Source organism: Saccopteryx bilineata, chromosome 1 (assembly GCF_036850765.1).
Source record: "Saccopteryx bilineata isolate mSacBil1 chromosome 1, mSacBil1_pri_phased_curated, whole genome shotgun sequence".
In the NCBI taxonomy this organism is placed as follows: Eukaryota; Metazoa; Chordata; class Mammalia; order Chiroptera; family Emballonuridae; genus Saccopteryx; species Saccopteryx bilineata.
Genome location: NC_089490.1, coordinates 183,500,421 through 183,519,838, shown reverse-complemented (window position 1 = coordinate 183,519,838; position 19,418 = coordinate 183,500,421). Strand labels below are relative to the sequence as shown.

Sequence of the window (19,418 nt, the reverse complement as noted above, 5' to 3'; positions counted from 1 at the left end):
GGGGGCCAGTTCACTGTCCCTCAGACCGTTGGAGGGCTGGACTATAAAAAAAACTATGAACAAATCCCTATGCACACTGCACATATCTTATTTTAAAGTAAAAAAACAAAACAAGAAAAATACAATATTTAAAATAAAGAACAAGTAAATTTAAATCAACAAACTGATCTAGTATTTCAATGGGAACTATGCTCCTCTCACTGACCACCAATGAAAGAGGTGCCCCTTCCGGAAGTGGCGGGGCGGATAAATGGCCTCAGGGGGCCACATATGGAGACCCCTGCTTTGAGGGCTTATGATTCTAACAGTTACTGTAGCATCTTGCTGTTGTTACCTTCACTACTCAGCACTCAATGAAAGAAGACAATGTACTTACAGGTTTGCAGTATTTTTGGCAAAATATGTAAGCGTTCTTTTTTCTATCACCCATGACAATACTACCATGCCACACAACAAAAGGCATGAAGTAGACAATCAGAAGTGTGTACTCAGTCAATGAATGATTGGACAGAAGGGAACATGTGACAAATATATACTATTTATGGATATAATATAGATATCATTATATTAAATACTATGTTAGAAATAATATTTATCTCAAGAATACAAACTACCAGATGCCAAATAATAGTTTAAGATGTATTCTATGCCTCATACGCAACTTCTTTAAGCCTTTCAAATTATCAAACATTTTGATTTACACTAATGCTTGAAAATTAAAAAAGCTTAATGGTTCAGATATCTATTTAAGTAGATATTGCAATATCTTTATACAGTGTTCACCAGTTACTATGCCTTATACGAGGATATTTCTTCACTTACCAGGAAGGCTGTGCCACTTGTTCACGGCAAAGAGCCTGTTGGCAGTGACTGTGATCACAGCAGGAGTCGCCAGGCCGGGCTGGGTGTTGGCTGCCACGTGAGTGACAGGGGAGTTGGAGGGGAACTTCAGGACCATGATAACATCCTGCTGGGCTTGGTCTGTGAACATCAATGGACTCTGCAGGAGGAGATACTATTGAGTGGGCATGACGAGACCCAAGTACACAGGAAAGAAAAGACAGAGACGAGAGACAAGAGACGAGAGGGGTGCAGGAAGAGAAGAGGAAGACCACGTTAATGCCAGCTGCAAATGAGCGCTCAGTGAGCAGGAAGGCGCACAGAACAGCAATCAGGACTCGCTCATTGTCACGTATGTCATTGGTCGAATTTTTGGTGATTGAAGGAGAATACATTAACAGAAACACTTTAAAAATCAATAAATTTTATTGGCTCCCTTTCCTACTTCACTCCCATGAAGAACTAAAAGAATGATTTGATTTAGACTCTAAACAGGCAAAGTATTGGGGATCGCATTAAACCCTTCTGACTGCTATTATGTGCCAACTACAAAAATATAAATAAAAAAGAATGAAGAGTAGGCAACAGGCCCAAAAGCAAGTCAAGGTAATGTCTGAAGATCATCAGAAATTGTGTTGAGTTAGCGTGAAGACTGTGACAACTAAATAAAGAGATAATTAAAAGAGATATATTTATAAACCAGAGTTATACAACATGCATGTATTATTTCAGCAGAGAAATAACTGAAGAATGTAATACACAAACTTAATTATAAAGGTGTTCCAAAGCAAGGCATAATTAAACGTACTTGTAGAAACAATATATTTATATAGTGTACCAAGTCATAAACACTGCACTTTTATAATGCAAATGCCAGTGTTTCTTGTTACAGCTGAGAATAAAGAGAAATACCCAGATGCCCCTCTTCCTTCTTGGTAAAAAAACCAAAACTCAAGACCTTTGATTTCTCTTTTGAAAAGCAGAAGGTAATTAAAAATGTTACACAAAACACTGTCTGCTCTAATAACTAGCAATGAAATAAATCTTGAGGACAACTAAGGATTTAGAACATTCCTACCACCCATATGTCATAATGCAAGACTTGTATGAGCCCGCTGATTTACTGGCTTTCTCTGTAGGTGCGGTAGGCAGCGTGCTCCCGGGCAGCGAGTGCACTGTACGTCTGTAGCCATCCCCTTCTACCGCTTCTATTTCCTAATAGCTGATTAGTATCATTCAGAACCGAAACACTTTGATGGAGTGCTTCTGGATGCTTTACCCGCCATATTTCAAAATGCCAGGTATATGTAAATGTGTGTAAGCACATATATTTAACGTGTATTTATTCAGAACTGCTAATAAAAAATTAAATACATTTGCATTTTTATTATCAGTCCTTTTAAAAAAGTTATTAAGAGTACTTAAAAAAACATATTGCACTAAGAATTCCTATTTGCACTCTTTGCATAAAGGTGTAAATAAAGGCAACTAATAAGCTACCCAGACACCCTTCTGAGCAAGTGGCTAAAAGCCAATCAATATTATGAGTTAATCCTCCCTGGATGCTCATTCAATTAAAGGTGTCAGTAATGCCTCATCTGATGTGGCCTCAATTAAATCCAACTATCTGATGGTGTGAAAACACAGGGGGATTACAGCAACAGCAGCAAAACCAGACAAATAGGCAGCCTTCGTGTGCCTGCTAATTACTACACCTGGTGTATATTATGGTGCACGCACTTAACGCAGCACGAAGTGGCTTTCATTTCTGCTATCTCGTGCGTGTACGCTGGGGTGCACTCATGGTTGATGGGGGAACTCATCTGAATGGCAGTAAAAACCATAAACATTTGTGCCTTTTCTTTTTAAAACCTCTGATATCATTAAGTAATCTTTGTCATACAAAGGACCTTGCACACAGTTTTAAGGAATTCTGGGAAATTGGGTATGAATGAGAAACACTGAGCAACATCGCTATGAAGTCCTGAGAAAAGGAAACGAACATCACTCAGACTACCAAGCTTTATTCAATTATGCTTCTTAAATAATATTTACTAAAGTCAATTTATAAACTCTGAGAAAGTCAGAGTACAACATACATCATAAATTCTTACCGTAAGGAGGCTGATGCATATTGTTCAGCTTAACAATTCATATTGTAAACACAATCAGACTCAAATTGAATAATTCCAATGTTTATGCCCTTTAAAAAATTGAAAAATATCTCTAATGTGTAGAAAGAATGTCTTGTTTACATAGTGACTTCAGCAGCCACTCACGGCCACATGGCAAGGATAAGCCACTTTCCACAGAAAGCCACGGACACCACGTCCAGAATTGTGCTTTGCACTCTCACAAGCTGTCCCTCCATTCTGTTCTCATACACTCCATCCCGACTGAAGCTCACAACACAGGCAAGCAGCAGGAAACTCTCTTGGAAGCTCCATCATCTCCTTAGCTAACAAGCATGGAATAAGAGCACTAGGTAAGGAAAAGCACCCCGCCAGCATCACGGGCTGGTCTACCGTGACGGCGGCAGCTATACATGAGAGGACACGTGGTACAACAGGGATAAAAGAAACAGGCCCTCATCTCACCCTAGGTGCCTTGGTAAGCCAAATCTGAGGCAGGAGGAGGAAATTCCTAGCCAAATTTCATTCAGTTTTCCCAGATTAAGTGTACACACTTGTTGACAACTCTGGTTTCTTTCCAACACACCTTTCTTTCCCACCCACATATGTGTAAGATGAAAGACACAATCTGCACGTGTCTGCAAAGGGGTTCCGGTTTTCGATTCACAGGATAAAGCTAACGGGAGAGACGGTCCTCCTCCTCATCTGAACAGGCGCTTTCCCACTTGGAGACAGGGAAGCTGATCTGCCCAATGAACCAGCAGCCCTGCTGCCAGGGAGGGAGGCTGGCAGAGGGAGCCCCCTCGTTGCCCCAGTGACCAAGGCTGTGCAGTGACCCAGGTAGAAAGTCAATGGAGCAGCAGAGGGGCTTCCATTAGCCAGCCCCACAACAGCCTGAGTCTCCCTGACAAGCTATTACCCAAACTAATTCCAAACCCCAAACATAAATCATTCTCACTGTTTTTATTACTATTTTTATGGCATTGTCTTCCATTGTTCTTGCTCAACGTTCCCTTTTCATGTAGTCATCTGCTCACTAAAGTTATCCTTTCTGTTCATTTAAATCTGATTTCACCTTTTTAAAAACACTTTGGAAAAGATGATGCAAATAAATATTTAAATGCTTGTAGCTGACGGTGATGGCCAATCCATACAACTAGAAAATAAAGGTGAAAAGGGCATGGAAGAAGAAAGATGACAAAGAGAATAAATGGGTGGAGGGGGGGAGAGACAGCTGCAGATGCGAGCCCGAGCCCGAGCCCGGGGCAGAGAGGGCATGATCCGGACCCGCCACCTGGCTGCTGCTCCCTCCCACCCAGGGGCTGTCCAAATTCTGCCACCTCTGGCCACAGCATGGAAACCCAATCTCAGATTGTTCATTCTATTTATGGAAGCAGATTGTATACTTCCTATTAAAACACTGATGAGCAATCTGCTTTATTGAAGGACAATTAAAGAAAAAATATATAATACCCATAGTCCATTCTTTAGAGAAATTATTCTCATCACACAATTTAGTGTTAGTTACCATGCTGAATTTCTTTTTTTCATCATTGAAAAATTTAACCCCTGAAATCTCAGGAAGAAAGATGGCTGGTTGCATTATGTTGCAGATGGGTCTATTTCCCTGCTCCTGATTCTGGGCTGGCCTCCGATTCCCTCTGATCAATAGAATGTGGAATAAATGGTGGTGTGTAATGTCCAAAGTGAGCTTCAGGAAGTCTGGCGGGAGCATTCTGTGGAAGCTTGCTCCTGCCAGGAAGTGGCCTGGGCTACCTTCCTTGACTTCGAAAGACCACATGGAAAGAGAGGTCCAGCGTCTCAGCCTACCCCGCAGCAGTGAGGAAGGGAGCCAGGGCAGGCAGCGCAGAAGACACACCCATCTCACCCTCAGCACCAGAGAAATTCAAATCACCTCTGTGTGCCAGTAAGCTTTGGGTGGCTCGGTACACCAAACTATCGTTCCTTTCTCCCTGAGGGCCCTGACCTTCAAAAACAGTATCTTACATATTAGGATTCGTTTAAAAATTCCCAAACTGAAAAGCATATTGGGATATAAAGAATACAAGCAACCAAACTAATCTAGAAACCCACAGGCTCAAACCAGAAAACAAATCACTCCTATGTCTGTAGTCCTAATCCTAATCCTCCAGTGAGATATGTGACGATTCTAAGCCTTTTCATTCTGCAGCACCGAAACATGACCCAATGAAATCCCAGAGCCCTGGAGCAGTGTCTACCTTCCCCAAGACTTCCGGAGAGCATGCACAAGTTTCTGCTGGTTGTTAACAGGTTAACAAGCATGGCAGGAGAACAGGCCCAGATGCGGTGGAGAGTCTCAAGTAGGAGGAGAGCCTGTTAAGAATGTTGAGACGGGTCTCAGAGACTCAAGCAGTGCGGGGAGGGAGGCGGCACTTACCACCTGCATAGCCGAGCCTCTGGGAGGATGGGGCTCTATGAGGAGCTGGGAAGGCGTCTGGCCAAAACTTCGGATTTGAGCTTCCACAGCCTGAAAAAGGTAGAGGCAAGTTTGAGGGTTAAGAGGTGCTAATTACAGGCAATTGAACCACAACTGTCACCTGAAAATGTCATTCCATACTTCTGGCTTGTCTCACGTTGAAAATCAAGCTCGTGTTTTCACAGTGGGGCTGAGCACCTGGCAGGGGCATGGAGGGTGAGGTCACCCTGCAGCACTGTGGAAGCTGTTCCTAAAAAACTCTGCAGAACTTTCTCATCTCGCTCAGTGATATGAAACAGAAACTGCTATTACAATCAGAAATTGTCCTTTCTGGCTTCATTTCTGTTTTCTTGCATTTTTTTCCTGCTTGCATCATCCCTGATGACTACAGCTAATCTTTTACAGGTATAGAGAAAAGCCATTGTTGCTTTGATTGTAGGCCCCATTTATTCCTGGGAAGTAGAAAGGAGGAAGAAAGAAACAGAGCACCTGTGGGAATGGTTTGATGCTATTAGTTTTGCGATAGGAAGAGCATTATTGTTGACAGTCTCTTTGAACCTAGGTGGCTAAACAACAAAGTCAAAGCCATATGTTGTATCCAAGCATGAGATGGTTAAAGCAGAGACCAACTAAACATCAGAAACACGTGTGTGCCCTTTTCCATAGCTGTGTGCGTGCACCCTGTGCCAGGTGCCCCCGCCAGCTCTTCCCGGCCACCTCACACAGATGCTCCTTCCCAATCATCAGTAACTGCCTCACCGTGGGACCTCAGGCAGGCCAGACGCTGTCACAACCTGCCATTAGTTTACACATGCACTTGTTTCTGTTTGTTTCCTCCTACTAAAATACAAGCCCTGTGAGAGCAAGGACCTTACATACCTTCCTCACTATTGGAGGCCTAAATTGGCCAAATGAATAAATGCTACACTGTGTGTGAGGGAGAGAAGGAAGCAAAGATATTATGAACACTACATTTACACCTCCACTACAGTCAGCCTGCTTAACTTTCAGGCCAACAAGATGCAGAAACCTTAAATTCATTAGAACATATGTTCATCAAGTTATTTTTTTAACCTCTAAGGAACCAGGTCTTTGATTTTTATATGCTCTGCAGTACTAGAGCCAATTAATAAATCATAAAAAGAAACTATAATCAGTCCCAATATTAATTTCCTTCTTTTTATTTGATGAGAACACCACTGATAACCCTTTACAATGACTCTGTGAGAAACAGTCCATTCATTTATGCATTCAGTGATCTCAACTACATGCACAGCCGTGAAAGCTCTCAGTGTTGGAAGAGTGTGTCGCTAGTACAGGAAGCAGGGAAGATGTACCTGGAAGCCTGGATAACAGTTTGATGCATTCAGTCTGCTAAGTTCAAGGAATGCTTGTGGCTTGGTTAGGCAGACAGACTGGGAGGCACCTCGGAGAAAGCTGAGGGGTATGGTGGGAGCAGCGTGGGTGTGAAGTCAAACACAGATCATACTTGAATCCGAAATGCATACCACCTATAAGCTATGTGACAGGGCAAGCTATTTAATCCAAGTTTCCATTTCCTCTCTCTGTAAAATGTGGATAACACCAGTACCCACCTCACAGTGTTATATTAAGAATTAAATGATACATAGGTAAAAACATACAGTGCTTAGTACAGATTAGGCCTTCAATATGCAGTCAACACATTGTCATTGAAGGTGACTAACAACAAAAATGCATATTTATTTAGTACTTACTATTTGCCAGGAACTTTTCTAAGTGATTTACGATCATATCATTTCATCTTTAAACTGTATAATATACTTTGCTATTTCCATTTTACAGAGAAGAAGAATAATGCACAAAGAACTTAAATATCTTGTCCAGGGTCACATAGTAATTAAACAGCAAGCTCTAAATCCATACCCAATAAGCTTGATTCTAGATCTCATACTCTCATCATTAAGCTATCCTTCTCTGCATCTGTTAGATCTATGGCAGGGCCTAGGGATAAGACTGGGCCTACATACATACCCATGAGCTTACAATCTAATGAGTGGATTAACAAGGTATCTCTATTATCATCATCACCATTATTATTATAGCAAAGTATGTTCACACATAGTCAGTAGAGCAGTGTAGCTAGGCAAGGGTTGGTTTTATCCAGTGGGAGATCATCCTGGCCCTAGACTTTAGAAACAGGAAAAAAAACCCAATAGGAAGTGAAGAGCAGAGACTAGGACCATTTCAGAACTGCATCTAAACTCTTTCTTGATAGGGAATAATCAATATATGATCAACATCAAGGACAATCTTGAAGTTGAGGGGAAAAAATATCACAATGGCAAATTGAAGCCTCAAAGTAGTCATAAAAAAGAAGTGGGAGCACTGTTATTTTATGATATATAGATTCTGGGGCTACGTTTATGAACGTGAAGCTCAAGTCTCTTGTAAAAGCAGTTAGCAAAGCCAATGCCCTTTCCCTGGACTGCTGCCTTTCCCCATAAAAGGGAGGAAGGAACAAACAGCTTCCACACTTGGCCTATGATGTTGGCTGGTTCAGAGTGCTAATCCTGACTTAGCCCTTTACCTGCTCTGTGACTTTGGATAAGTTTCCCCATCTATAAAATTGAGATAAGAATAACACCTAGCTCATAGAATCATTTAGAGAATAAAATAAAATCATACATATAAAGTGCCTAGCACAATACCTAGTACATACAAAACACTAAATAAAATGCTGTATTATTATTAGGTGTGAGACTCGGTGTGATACCAGTTTAACACAGCGAGAACAGGGAGAGAAGAAATGCTTGAGGAGTTTATGATGATAATGGTGAACACATATTTTAGGAAACTGAAATCTGAGTCTGGTTTCCAAATGCACAGCACAGTAAAGCACCCAGAGACAGATCTCTCTACAGGTCCGGGGAGCAGCTAAAGCACAGGAATTGTATATCTTGATCTTTATGGGAGTGGTGGTATTTGGAAGAAAGGGATGAATATGTGAACCATGACCAAGGGAAAATCAACAGGTCCTAGAGAGACTGATGACCTTGAGCAATGAAAAAAAAGAAAGTTGCTTTCTTTCCAACTTGCATATTCTAGAGAATCATAAAGCAATAAATGGAAGTACAAGTTTGTGTTCAGGAGAACTAGTTTGGCAGGAGAAAGACAGTATATCTTATGTCAGACGTGGAATCTGAAGTGACAGTCACAGCCATCTATCTAGGTCAAGATGGCCAACGCACAAAGCCCACCACCAGCTCTGAGACGAAGGATCAGAGGAATTGATTTGAGTGTCATTCACACGGGAGAAATCTAAGCCAATGGTGTTTGACTTTTCCTCCTTGTTCTGTATACGCTGGTGTATAACTGTAAGCAGCAGAAATGACTTTTCCTTTTTCAGGTGAAACTCCAACATATAAAAACATAGAGTTAGTGACGTCACGGAAATGGCGCCATGAGCAGCACGTCCGACAGCTCTCCCCTAAATCACAACAAATTTATCAACTAGAAACAGAAAAATTTATCCTCGGAGCAATCCGGAGTTCCACACAAACTGATAGCGAAAGGACTGTTATCACTTGAATCTGAGAGACGAGGGTGTGGAGGAATCTACCACAGGGACGTTCTTTCAAACCACAAGGAAGTGCGCCTGTGGTGAGTCAGCCCATATACTTGGGAACCGCGAGCGGCCGCCGCGAATCGCCACCGCGCGCCCGGTCCAGTTGAGCACCGCTGACGTTCCCAGCGGCCCGCACACTGCGAGTGGGGGTCGCCGGCCACCGGTGCCCGGAGCGCCCCATTCGCGCGCGTGCCTTGGGCATTCCACGCGCCCAGGGCGCCCTGCTGGCCCACACACCCAGGGGGCTCCATTATCCTGCGCCTGGTGCGGTCCAGCCACCAGCGGCGGGGCGAGCGGGAGAGGCTTGGGAGATTCTCTCCGTGGGCGGGGCACCTCACCCAGCCATTCAAGCTAACAATCAAGCGTTGGGGGAGGGGCGCGCGCAGGCAGCCTAAAATACCTTCGGAAGCACAGCTGCGACCCAATCACTGAAATTAGCTTAACCCATAAAATCTGCGCACCCTCGGTTCTAATTGATAAGATCTCTCTCAGTTCAGCGATCCAAGACAAGAGGCGTGATATTTTTTAGTGCCTCTTGCTAAAGGGGCGGGGGCAACTTCTGATTGATAGAGCCTCCATATTCAGAGATAAACGCTAACAAGAAGGACTTGGCAGATAATAAGGTCTATACTACACTAGTCGTAAGCAGAGACTAGTGCCTCTTCTTCCCTGCAAAAACAGGCTACAAAGCGTGGAAAGCCTGGGTTGAGAGGTCCAACTAAATGATAGACGCTGAACAGTCACCTTGACAACAATTGACTCCCACCCCCGCCTGATTACACTGGAGGCCCTGACTCTCAGAGCCTTTCCCAAAGCCTTGCACTGAGTGGGGATAGAGTGGGGATTTCCCAGCTCTTTGAGCCTCTTACTCCCCAGGCAGAAGCAGTTGCAGCCTTATAGCTGGATCACCAGGCTGCTAATTCAGAAAGGGGGGACTAGGAGAGAGAATCCAGGAAAGCAAACTCTCTCATCGTTGGACCCTGCAAATGCCAACAAGCCTTTACTTCCAGCAAGACTAAAGCCAATTATATGACATTGCCATAGAACCCCATCAACTGCAAATCCCTACCTAAGAGTGACACAGGGGCAGAGCCTGGGGTACAGAGTCACCAACCAGGAAGAGGGAGAGAAAAGAAAAAGGAAGAAGTTAACCTCTCAAAATCAAGAAAAACCCACAGACTTTACAACTTGATCCACTAATTTTTTTTTTGTTGTTGTTGTTGTTTGTTTCTTCTATCTTTTTGCCTTTATTTCCTCCACCTCGGTCCTTCTATTCTCTGCCCATCTTATGCTTCCCCTTTCTTGAACTACACTACCCATGAGTGTTGCATTTCATTTTTCTTCTTCATCCTCACCCTCCTTTAAGGTTATACTCCAAAACACTTAACTTTCACTCTCTCCTCTTTTTTTTTTTTTTTTTGTCTTGCTTTATTTTGTTTTTTTCTCTTCCTATTTTATTTCTTCCTTCGTTTTTCTCTTTTTCTTATTTTTTCCTTTCTATTCGTTTTTTCTTTTCTCATTTTACTTTCCTCCCATATAATCCTCAATCATGAACAAATTAGTTAATTTGGGACTCAAGGCTTTTTTTTGGCTTTATTTCTCTTTTTTGCTTTTGTTTTTTTTTTTTTTTTCTTGTTTGTTTATTTTTGTGGCATTTTGGGTCCTCCCAACCCAAGGTCTCCATTGTATTTAGTCTTCGCTGCACTTAATACAACAGATTTTTACTTATTATTTTTATTTTTTCTTCTTTATTATTCTTTTTTGGTCCTTTTTTCTGGTTCCCTCTTATCCCTCTCATTATATCTCTTAGTCGACCATCACTTACAAGCAAATCATCTTATGCTTGTCTAAGATATTCTTCCCTTTTTTTTTTTTTTTTTTGCATTTAGTAGGTCCCTACTCCCTTTTTTTTTGCCCCTTGAACTCTTCACCCCAAATCAGGCCCTCCATTATAGGCACAATATTTCCCTGAGGAGGGGAGAGGAGGGAAAGAGAAGAGAGAAAAAAAGGGGGAAATAATAAATTATTACTGTTTTTTTGTGTGGGGTGTTTTACCTTTTTTTTTTTTTTTTTTTTTTTTTTTTACTTTTTACCCTTTATTAATTCTAATTAGTGCTATCAATAAGACCACCCTCAGATGCCGATAAGAAAGAGGAAATCGAATATTATGGATACAAAAGAAAGAGAGGTAACACAAATAGATGTGGAAAAATCTATGGAGAAAAGACTTAACATATTGGAAGACTTGGAGCTAAATGACAGAGAATTTAAAATAGAAATCTTAAAAATACTCAGAGATATACAAGAAAACACAGAAAGGCAATATAGGGAGATCAGAAAACAACTCAATGAACACAAAGAATATATTACCAAGGAAATTGAAACTATAAAAACAAATCAAACAGAAATGAAAAACTCAATTCACGAGCTGAAAAATGAGGTAACAAGCTTAGCTAACAGAACAGCCCAGATTGAAGATAGGATTAGTGAAATAGAAGACAAACAACTTGAGGCACAACAGAGAGAAGAAAGAGACTCAAAAATAATAAAAAACGAGAAAGCCCTACAGGAATTGTCTGACTCCATCAGAAAGAATAACATAAGAATAATAGGTATATCAGAGGGAGAAGAGAAAGAAAATGGAATGGAGAATATACTCAAACAAATAATAGACGAGAACTTCCCAAGCCTGTGGAAGAAACTAAAGCCTCAAATTCAAGAAGCAAACAGAACACCGAGTTTTCTTAACCCCAACAAACCCACTCCAAGGCACATCATAATAAAGATGACACAAACCAATGACAAAGAAAAAATTCTCAAGGCAGCCAGGGAAAAGAAGAGTACAACATATAAAGGAAGGCCTATTAGATTATCATCAGATTTCTCAGCAGAAACTCTACAAGCTAGAAGAGAGTGGACCCCAATATTTAAAGCCCTGAAAGAGAGGAACTTTCAGCCAAGAATACTATACCCATCAAAGCTATCCTTCAAGTATGAAGGAGATATAAAAACATTCACAAATACAGAAAAGATGAGAGAATTTATCAACAGAAAGCCCCCACTCCAGGAAATACTAAAGGGGGTTTTCCAACCAGATTCAAAGAACAAAAGAAAACAACACCACAAGTAACAGCTCCACCAAGAACACAATAAAACCAAACTTAAACTGTGACAACAAAGGAAAAAAAGGGGGGAGAGGATGGAGATTAACAGTAGCAAAGGATGATGAAGTGCAGAAATACTTATAAGATAGGGTACTACAATGAATATGGTAGGTACCCTTTTCATTACTTAATGGTAACCACCCTTAAAAAAACCACCACAAAAACACTTGACTTAAAAAAGGTAGCAAAAGAGGAAAGAAGTATGGAACACAAACAAACAAAAACAAATGATAGAAAAACAAAAGAGAAGAATCAAACTAGATACAAAACTAACAGAAAGCAATTTATAAAATGGCAGTAGGGAACCCACAAGTGTCAATAATTACACTAAATGTAAATGGATTAAACTTACCAATAAAAAGACACAGAGTAGCAGAATGGATTAAAAAAGAAAATCCAACTATATGCTGCCTACAAGAAACACATCTAAGCAACAAGGATAAAAACAAATACAAAGTGAAAGGCTGGAAAACAATACTCCAAGCAAACAACACCCAAAAAAAAGCAGGCGTAGCAATACTCATATCTAATAATGCTGACTACAAGACAGAAAAAGTACTCAGAGACAAAAATGGTCATTTCATAATGATTAAGGGGAAGTTGAATCAAGAAGACATAACAATCCTTAATATATATGCACCAAACCAAGGAGCACCAAAATATATAAGACAGCTACTTATTGACCTTAAAACAAAAACTAACAAAAATACAATCATACTTGGAGACCTCAATACACCGCTGACGGCTCTAGATCGGTCATCCAAACAGAGAATCAATAAAGATATAGTGGCCTTAAACGAAATACTAGAACACCTGGATATGATAGACATCTACAGGACACTTCATCCCAAAGCGACAGAGTATACATTTTTTTCTAGTGTACATGGAACATTCTCAAGAATTGACCATATGTTGGGCCACAAAGACAATATCAGCAAATTTAGAAAAATTGAAATTGTACCAAGCATATTTTCTGATCATAAAGCCTTGAAACTAGAATTCAACTGCAAAAAAGAGGGGGAAAAACCCACAAAAATGTGGAAACTAAACAACATACTTCTAAAAAATGAATGGGTCAAAGAAGAAATAAGCGCTGAGATCAAAAGATATATACAGACAAATGAAAATGAAAATACGACATATCAGAATCTCTGGGATGCAGCAAAAGCAGTAATAAGAGGAAAGTTCATATCACTTCAGGCCTATATGAACAAACAAGAGAGAGCCGAAGTAAACCACTTAACTTCATACCTTAAGGAACTAGAAAAAGAAGAACAAAGACAACCCAAAACCAGCCGAAGAAAGGAGATAATAAAAATCAGAGCAGAAATAAATGAAATAGAGAACAGAAAAACTATAGAAAAAATCAATAAAACAAGGAGCTGGTTCTTTGAAAAGATCAACAAAATTGACAAACCCTTGGCAAGACTCACCAAGGAAAAAAGACACAGGACTCAAATAAATAAAATCCAAAATGAAAGAGGAGAGATCACCACAGACATCATAGATATACAAAGAATTATTGTAGAATACTATGAAAAATTATATGCCACCAAATACAACAATCTAGAAGAAATGGATAAATTCCTAGAACAATACAACCTTCCTAGACTGAGTCATGAAGAAGCAGAAAGCCTAAACAGACCAATCAGCAGGGAGGAAATAGAAAAAACTATTAAAAATCTCCCCAAAAATAAAAGTCCAGGCCCAGATGGTTATACTAGTGAATTCTATCAAACATTCAAAGAAGACTTGGTTCCTATTCTACTCAAAGTCTTCCAAAAAATTGAAGAAGCAATACTTCCAAACACATTTTATGAGGCCAACATAACCCTCATACCAAAACCTGGCAAGGATGGCACAAAGAAAGAAAACTACAGACCAATATCTCTAATGAATACAGATGCTAAAATACTAAACAAAATACTGGCAAACCGAATATAACAACATATTAAAAAAATAATACATCATGATCAAGTGGGATTCATCCCAGAATCTCAAGGATGATTCAACATACGCAAAACGGTTAACGTAATACACCATATCAACAAAACAAAGAACAAAAACCACATGATCTTATCAATAGATGCAGAAAAGGCTTTTGATAAAATACAACACAATTTTATGTTTAAGACTCTCAACAAAATGGGTATAGAAGGAAAATATCTCAACATGATAAAGGCCATATATGATAAACCATCAGCCAACATCCTATTAAACGGCATAAAACTGAGGACTTTCTACCTTAAATCAGGAACAAGACAGGGTTGTCCACTCTCTCCACTCTTATTCAACGTGGTGCTAGAAGTTCTGGCCAGAGCAATCAGACAAGACAAAGAAATAAAAGGCATCCATATCGGAAAAGAAGAAGTAAAGCTATCACTTTTTGCTGATGATATGATCCTATACATCGAAAACCCGAAGGACTCCACAAAAAGATTATTAGAAACAATAAACCAATACAGTAAGGTCGCAGGATACAAAATTAACATACAAAAGTCCATAGCCTTTCTATATGCCAACAATGAAATATTAGAAAACGAACTCAAAAAAATAATCCCCTTCACAATTGCAACAAAAAAAATAAAATACCTAGGAATAAACATAACAAAGAACGTAAAGGACCTATATAATGAAAATTACAAAGCATTGTTAAGGGAAATCGAAAAAGATACAATGAGATGGAAAAATATTCCTTGTTCTTGGATAGGAAGAATAAATATAATCAAAATGGCCATATTACCCAAAGCAATATACAAATTTAATGCAATTCCCATCAAAATCCCTATGAGATTTTTTAAAGAAATGGAACAAAAAATCATCAGATTTATATGGAACTATAAAAAACCCCGAATAGCCAAAACAATCCTAAGGAAAAAGAATGAAGCTGGGGGCATTACAATACCTGACTTCAAACTATATCATAGGGCCACGATAATCAAAACAGCATGGTATTGTCAAAAAAATAGACACTCAGACCAATGGAACAGAATAGAAAGCCCAGAAATAAAACCACATATACACGGTCAAATAATCTTTGATAAAGGGGCCAACAACACACAATGGAGAAAAGAAAGCCTCTTCAACAAATGGTGTTGGGAAAACTGGAAAGCCACATGCAAAAGAATGAAACTCGACTACAGCCTGTCCCTGTGTACTAAAATTAATTCAAAATGGATCAAAGACCTAAATATAAGACCTGAAACAATAAAGTACATAGAAGAAGACATAGGTACTAAAATCATGGACCTGGGTTTTAAAGAACATTTTATGAACTTGACTCCAATGGCAAGAGAAGTGAAGGCAAAGATAAATGAATGGGACTACATCAGAATTAAAAGTTTTTGCTCAGCAAGAGAAACTGATATAAAAATAAACAGACAGCCAACTATATGGGAACTGATATTTTCAAACGACAGCTCAGATAAGGGCCTAATATCCAAAATTTACAAAGAACTCATAAAACTCAACAACAAACAAACAATCCAATAAAAAAATGGGAAGAGGACATGAACAGACACTTCTCCCAGGAAGAGATACAAATGGCCAACAGATATATGAAAAGATGCTCAGCTTCATTAGTTATTAGAGAAATGCAAATCAAAACTACAATGAGATACCACCTCACTCCTGTTAGATTAGCTATTATCAACAAGATGGGTAATAGCAAATGTTGGAGAGGCTGTGGAGAAAAAGGAACCCTCATTCACTGTTGATGGGACTGTAAAGTAGTACAACCATTATGGAGGAAAGTATGGTGGTTCCTCAAAAAACTGCAAATAGAACTACCTTATGACCCAGCAATCCCTCTACTGGGTATATACCCCAAAACCTCAGAAACATTGATACGTGAAGACACATGTAGCCCCATGTTCATTGCAGCACTGTTCACAGTGGCCAAGACATGGAAACAACCAAAAAGCCCTTCAATAGAAGACTGGATAAAGAAGATGTGGCACATATACACTATGGAATACTACTCAGCCATAAGAAATGATGACATCAGATCATTTACAGCAAAATGGTGGGATCTTGATAACATTATAAGGAGTGAAATAAGTAAATCAGAAAAAAACAAGAACTACATGATTCCATACATTGGTGGAACATAAAAATGAGACTAAGAGACATGGACAAGAGTGTGGTGGTTACCAAGGGTGGGGGGGGAGGGAGGACATGGGAGGGAGGGAGGGAGAAAGTTAGGGGGAGGGGGGAGGGGCACAGAGAACTAGATAGAGGGTGACGGAGGACAATCTGACTTTGGGCGAGGGGTTTGCAAAATAATTTGATGACAAAATAACCTAGACATGTTTTCTTTGAATATATGTACCCTGATTTATTAATGTCATCCCATTACCATTAATAAAAATTTATTAAAAAAAAACAACATAGAGTTAAGGATGTTCTTCTCTGAAAGTCGGAGAAGCTTTAATAAGCTTCCTCAGCAGTTTCTGAGACAATTCTCAAAGACCTTAGGGCTCGGGAGGAGAGTTAAAACCCACTGGTTAAACTCCAAGAAAATAAAAAATACGACACACACACACACACACACACACACACACGGAACAGAGTTAAAACCCATTGGTTAAGTGCCAGAAAGAAAATACAAGACACACACGTGTGCGCATGTGGACCGAGAGCTGAACCTTGGGAAACTCAGACGGCATGATATGAAGAAGTAATGAAGAAGACAGAGAGGGGAAGCTGGGGTTGTGGGGAGCAGGACAGGGTGATATGGAAGCCGACCACCAGAGCTCCAAGGACAGAGTGGTCAATAATGCCAACTACTATAGAGAAGCAAAGAATACATAGACATCTCTATTAGATAGATATGTTTACTATAACTGGTCTTATAACTACATATCTTGCTCTGCACTTAATATTGTTTTGAAATGAAAAATACATGATGAGAAAACTTTAAAAAATACCTATCTCCTCTTTTTAACACTTAAAAAAAAGTCTTAATGTTTAAAATGATTTGCACATTATTGATTTCTTTGAGGAAAAGACTTTTTCAAGTCATGTCATCTAGAGCAGTGGTCCACAACCTCAGGGCCGTGGACCCATACCGGTCCGTGGGCCATTTGGTACCGGTCCGCAGAGAAAGAATAACTAACTTACATTATTTCCGTTTTACTTATATTTAAGTCTGAACGATGTTTTATTTTTTAAAAATGACCAGACTCCCTCTGTTACATCCGTCTAAGACTCACTCTTGATGCTTGTCTCGGTCATGTGATACATTTATCCGTCCCACCCTACAGGCCAGTCCGTGAAAATATTTTCTGACATTAAACCAGTCCGTGGCCCAAAAAAGGTTGGGGACCACTGATCTAGAGGTCTGATTATTCTGTCTCAGTAACAGAATACAAGCTATATTATCCTATATAGGTTAAAAAAGAATTCTCTTTCCAAGTCCTCAAGACCTTTCTAAAAAGATTATAAAATTCCTTGACATAAATGCTTTATATCTTGACTAACCTTTCAGTTGTTGGTGATAAAAATACAAATGAAAGGGCTTTTTCAAATGTGAGGTATGGAATGAGAGTATAAGGTTGTGACTATACCCTTAAATCTTTACTGTCACACTTTATATCATCGACCGATAATTCTATATCCTTCTCCCGTCGTTTCTAAAACTCACCTGCCGTTTTTATTTAGCTCGATTTGTGAAGCAGTTTCCACTGCTGACCCCCAGCCCACATGCTTTCTTCTGCGGCCGCCACGGCTTTACCGGCTGGTTCTCCTTCACTCTGCCTTTTACTTTCTCTGCGGACTTCCCTTCTTTCTCACCCATAAACGACCTCATTGCCATGAGTTCTCCTTCAGTGCTCCAACTTTTGCAATCTAAACTTTCTGTCCTGGAGATTTTTTCTACTGTCATAACTTCAAACCTTACTTCTGTTTGGATGATTTCCAAATCTAAAACCAGAGCACTGTCCGCTCCTATGAAATGTCCCCTTCCAGTCCTGCCCGATGGCCGCCTGTGTATACTATGTGTATATCTCTTTCTTGCTCTTTTTTTCTTTATTCATTTTTAGAGAGGAGAGAGAGAGGGAGAGAGAGACAGAGAGAGAGAAGGGGGGAGGAGCTGGAAGCATCAACTCCCATATGTGCCTTGACCAGGCAAGCCCAGGGTTTGTGTATATCTCAGCACACCTGAAGTTAACATAGGTAAAATCTGAGGAAATTGCCTTTCTTCTAGCATTCCTCAGTCAAGGGTTAGATTCCTCTTTTGCTTTTTTGTGTTCAAAAATCTTACTGACATTTTAAAGGAAAATTAAAATTTTAATCATTTCTTTTCAAATATAATCAGTCACCAGACCTTCTTTTAATAAAATTTCTCACACTCATCACTCCTTTCTGAACCCAGGTTCCTCATAACTGCAGGTGTTGAGTACTGCATCAGTCTCTCTACACTGGTTTTCTCCATGTAGTCTCCTTATCCAGTGTAGACTGAGCTGGCCTGGGCTCTCCTTTACAATTCCCTTGATCAAACGTCCTCCACTGATCCCAGTACTTAAAAGATAAAGGCAAATGCCAGGTGATGAATGTCTTCCCACCTCTGTATCTTGACTCCTCCGCCCAACGCCCTTATCCAGCGTTCCTTTTCTGTGAGGCTGCCTTCTTCTCTAGATCGAACCAGCCGTTTCTCCCTTCCATTGTCTCTCACACCACTGCCCTTCCTGGAATGGTCACTTTGTCTTTAATTTTCTAAGACCTAGCCATCTCTAGAAAACCCTGTTTGAGTTCTACCTTGCTGGTGTAACAGTTCCCAAGTCTTATAGCCTGTTCATACTGCTGATTGCACACTTGATTTGGCTTCCTTGTAATATTCACTTTTAATTGATTACCGGTCTGTCTCTGCAACTAGACTAGAAGGGTCAGAATAACATATATTGCAGCGGTGTGTAGCAGGCAGACCAGCACTGTGCACCTGGTATTCACACAACAAAAGCGTTTACAGATGGCTGCCTCATCCGGGTGGCCCTAAGATAACACCAAGCCTGAGAGATGAGGGCAGTTCCTGAGGGTAAAATGGGGGTCCAGGAAGATGGGGAGTGATGTTCCAAGGCTTGAGCCACTGTCACTAAGAGACCGAAGGAGTCTTTCAGGGAAGCTCCGAGAGGTGTCACTGAAGGCAGTCATTCTCCTGCTTTCAGCCAGCACACCTGAGGGGTGTGACAACACCCCAGTGTCTCACCAAATCCGGGATT

At 40.2% G+C, this 19,418-nt stretch overlaps 1 protein-coding gene across 6 annotated transcripts in view; it reads right to left on the bottom strand.

The window, feature by feature from the left end:
• LRBA (LPS responsive beige-like anchor protein) overlaps positions 1-19,418 on the bottom strand; it is a 634,310-nt gene that overhangs the window by 42,962 nt on the left and 571,930 nt on the right. For 4 of the 6 annotated variants that reach the window (XM_066280997.1, XM_066281009.1, XM_066281036.1 and 1 more), the window contains exons 49-50: positions 5,392-5,481; positions 823-1,015 (exon numbers count right to left, since the gene is read on the bottom strand). In XM_066280997.1, the coding sequence (XP_066137094.1) occupies positions 823-1,015; positions 5,392-5,481 (283 nt within the window). The remainder of the gene's footprint in view (positions 1-822; positions 1,016-5,391; positions 5,482-19,418) is intronic. The other 2 variants (XM_066281017.1, XM_066281027.1) reach the window with 1 other exon arrangement.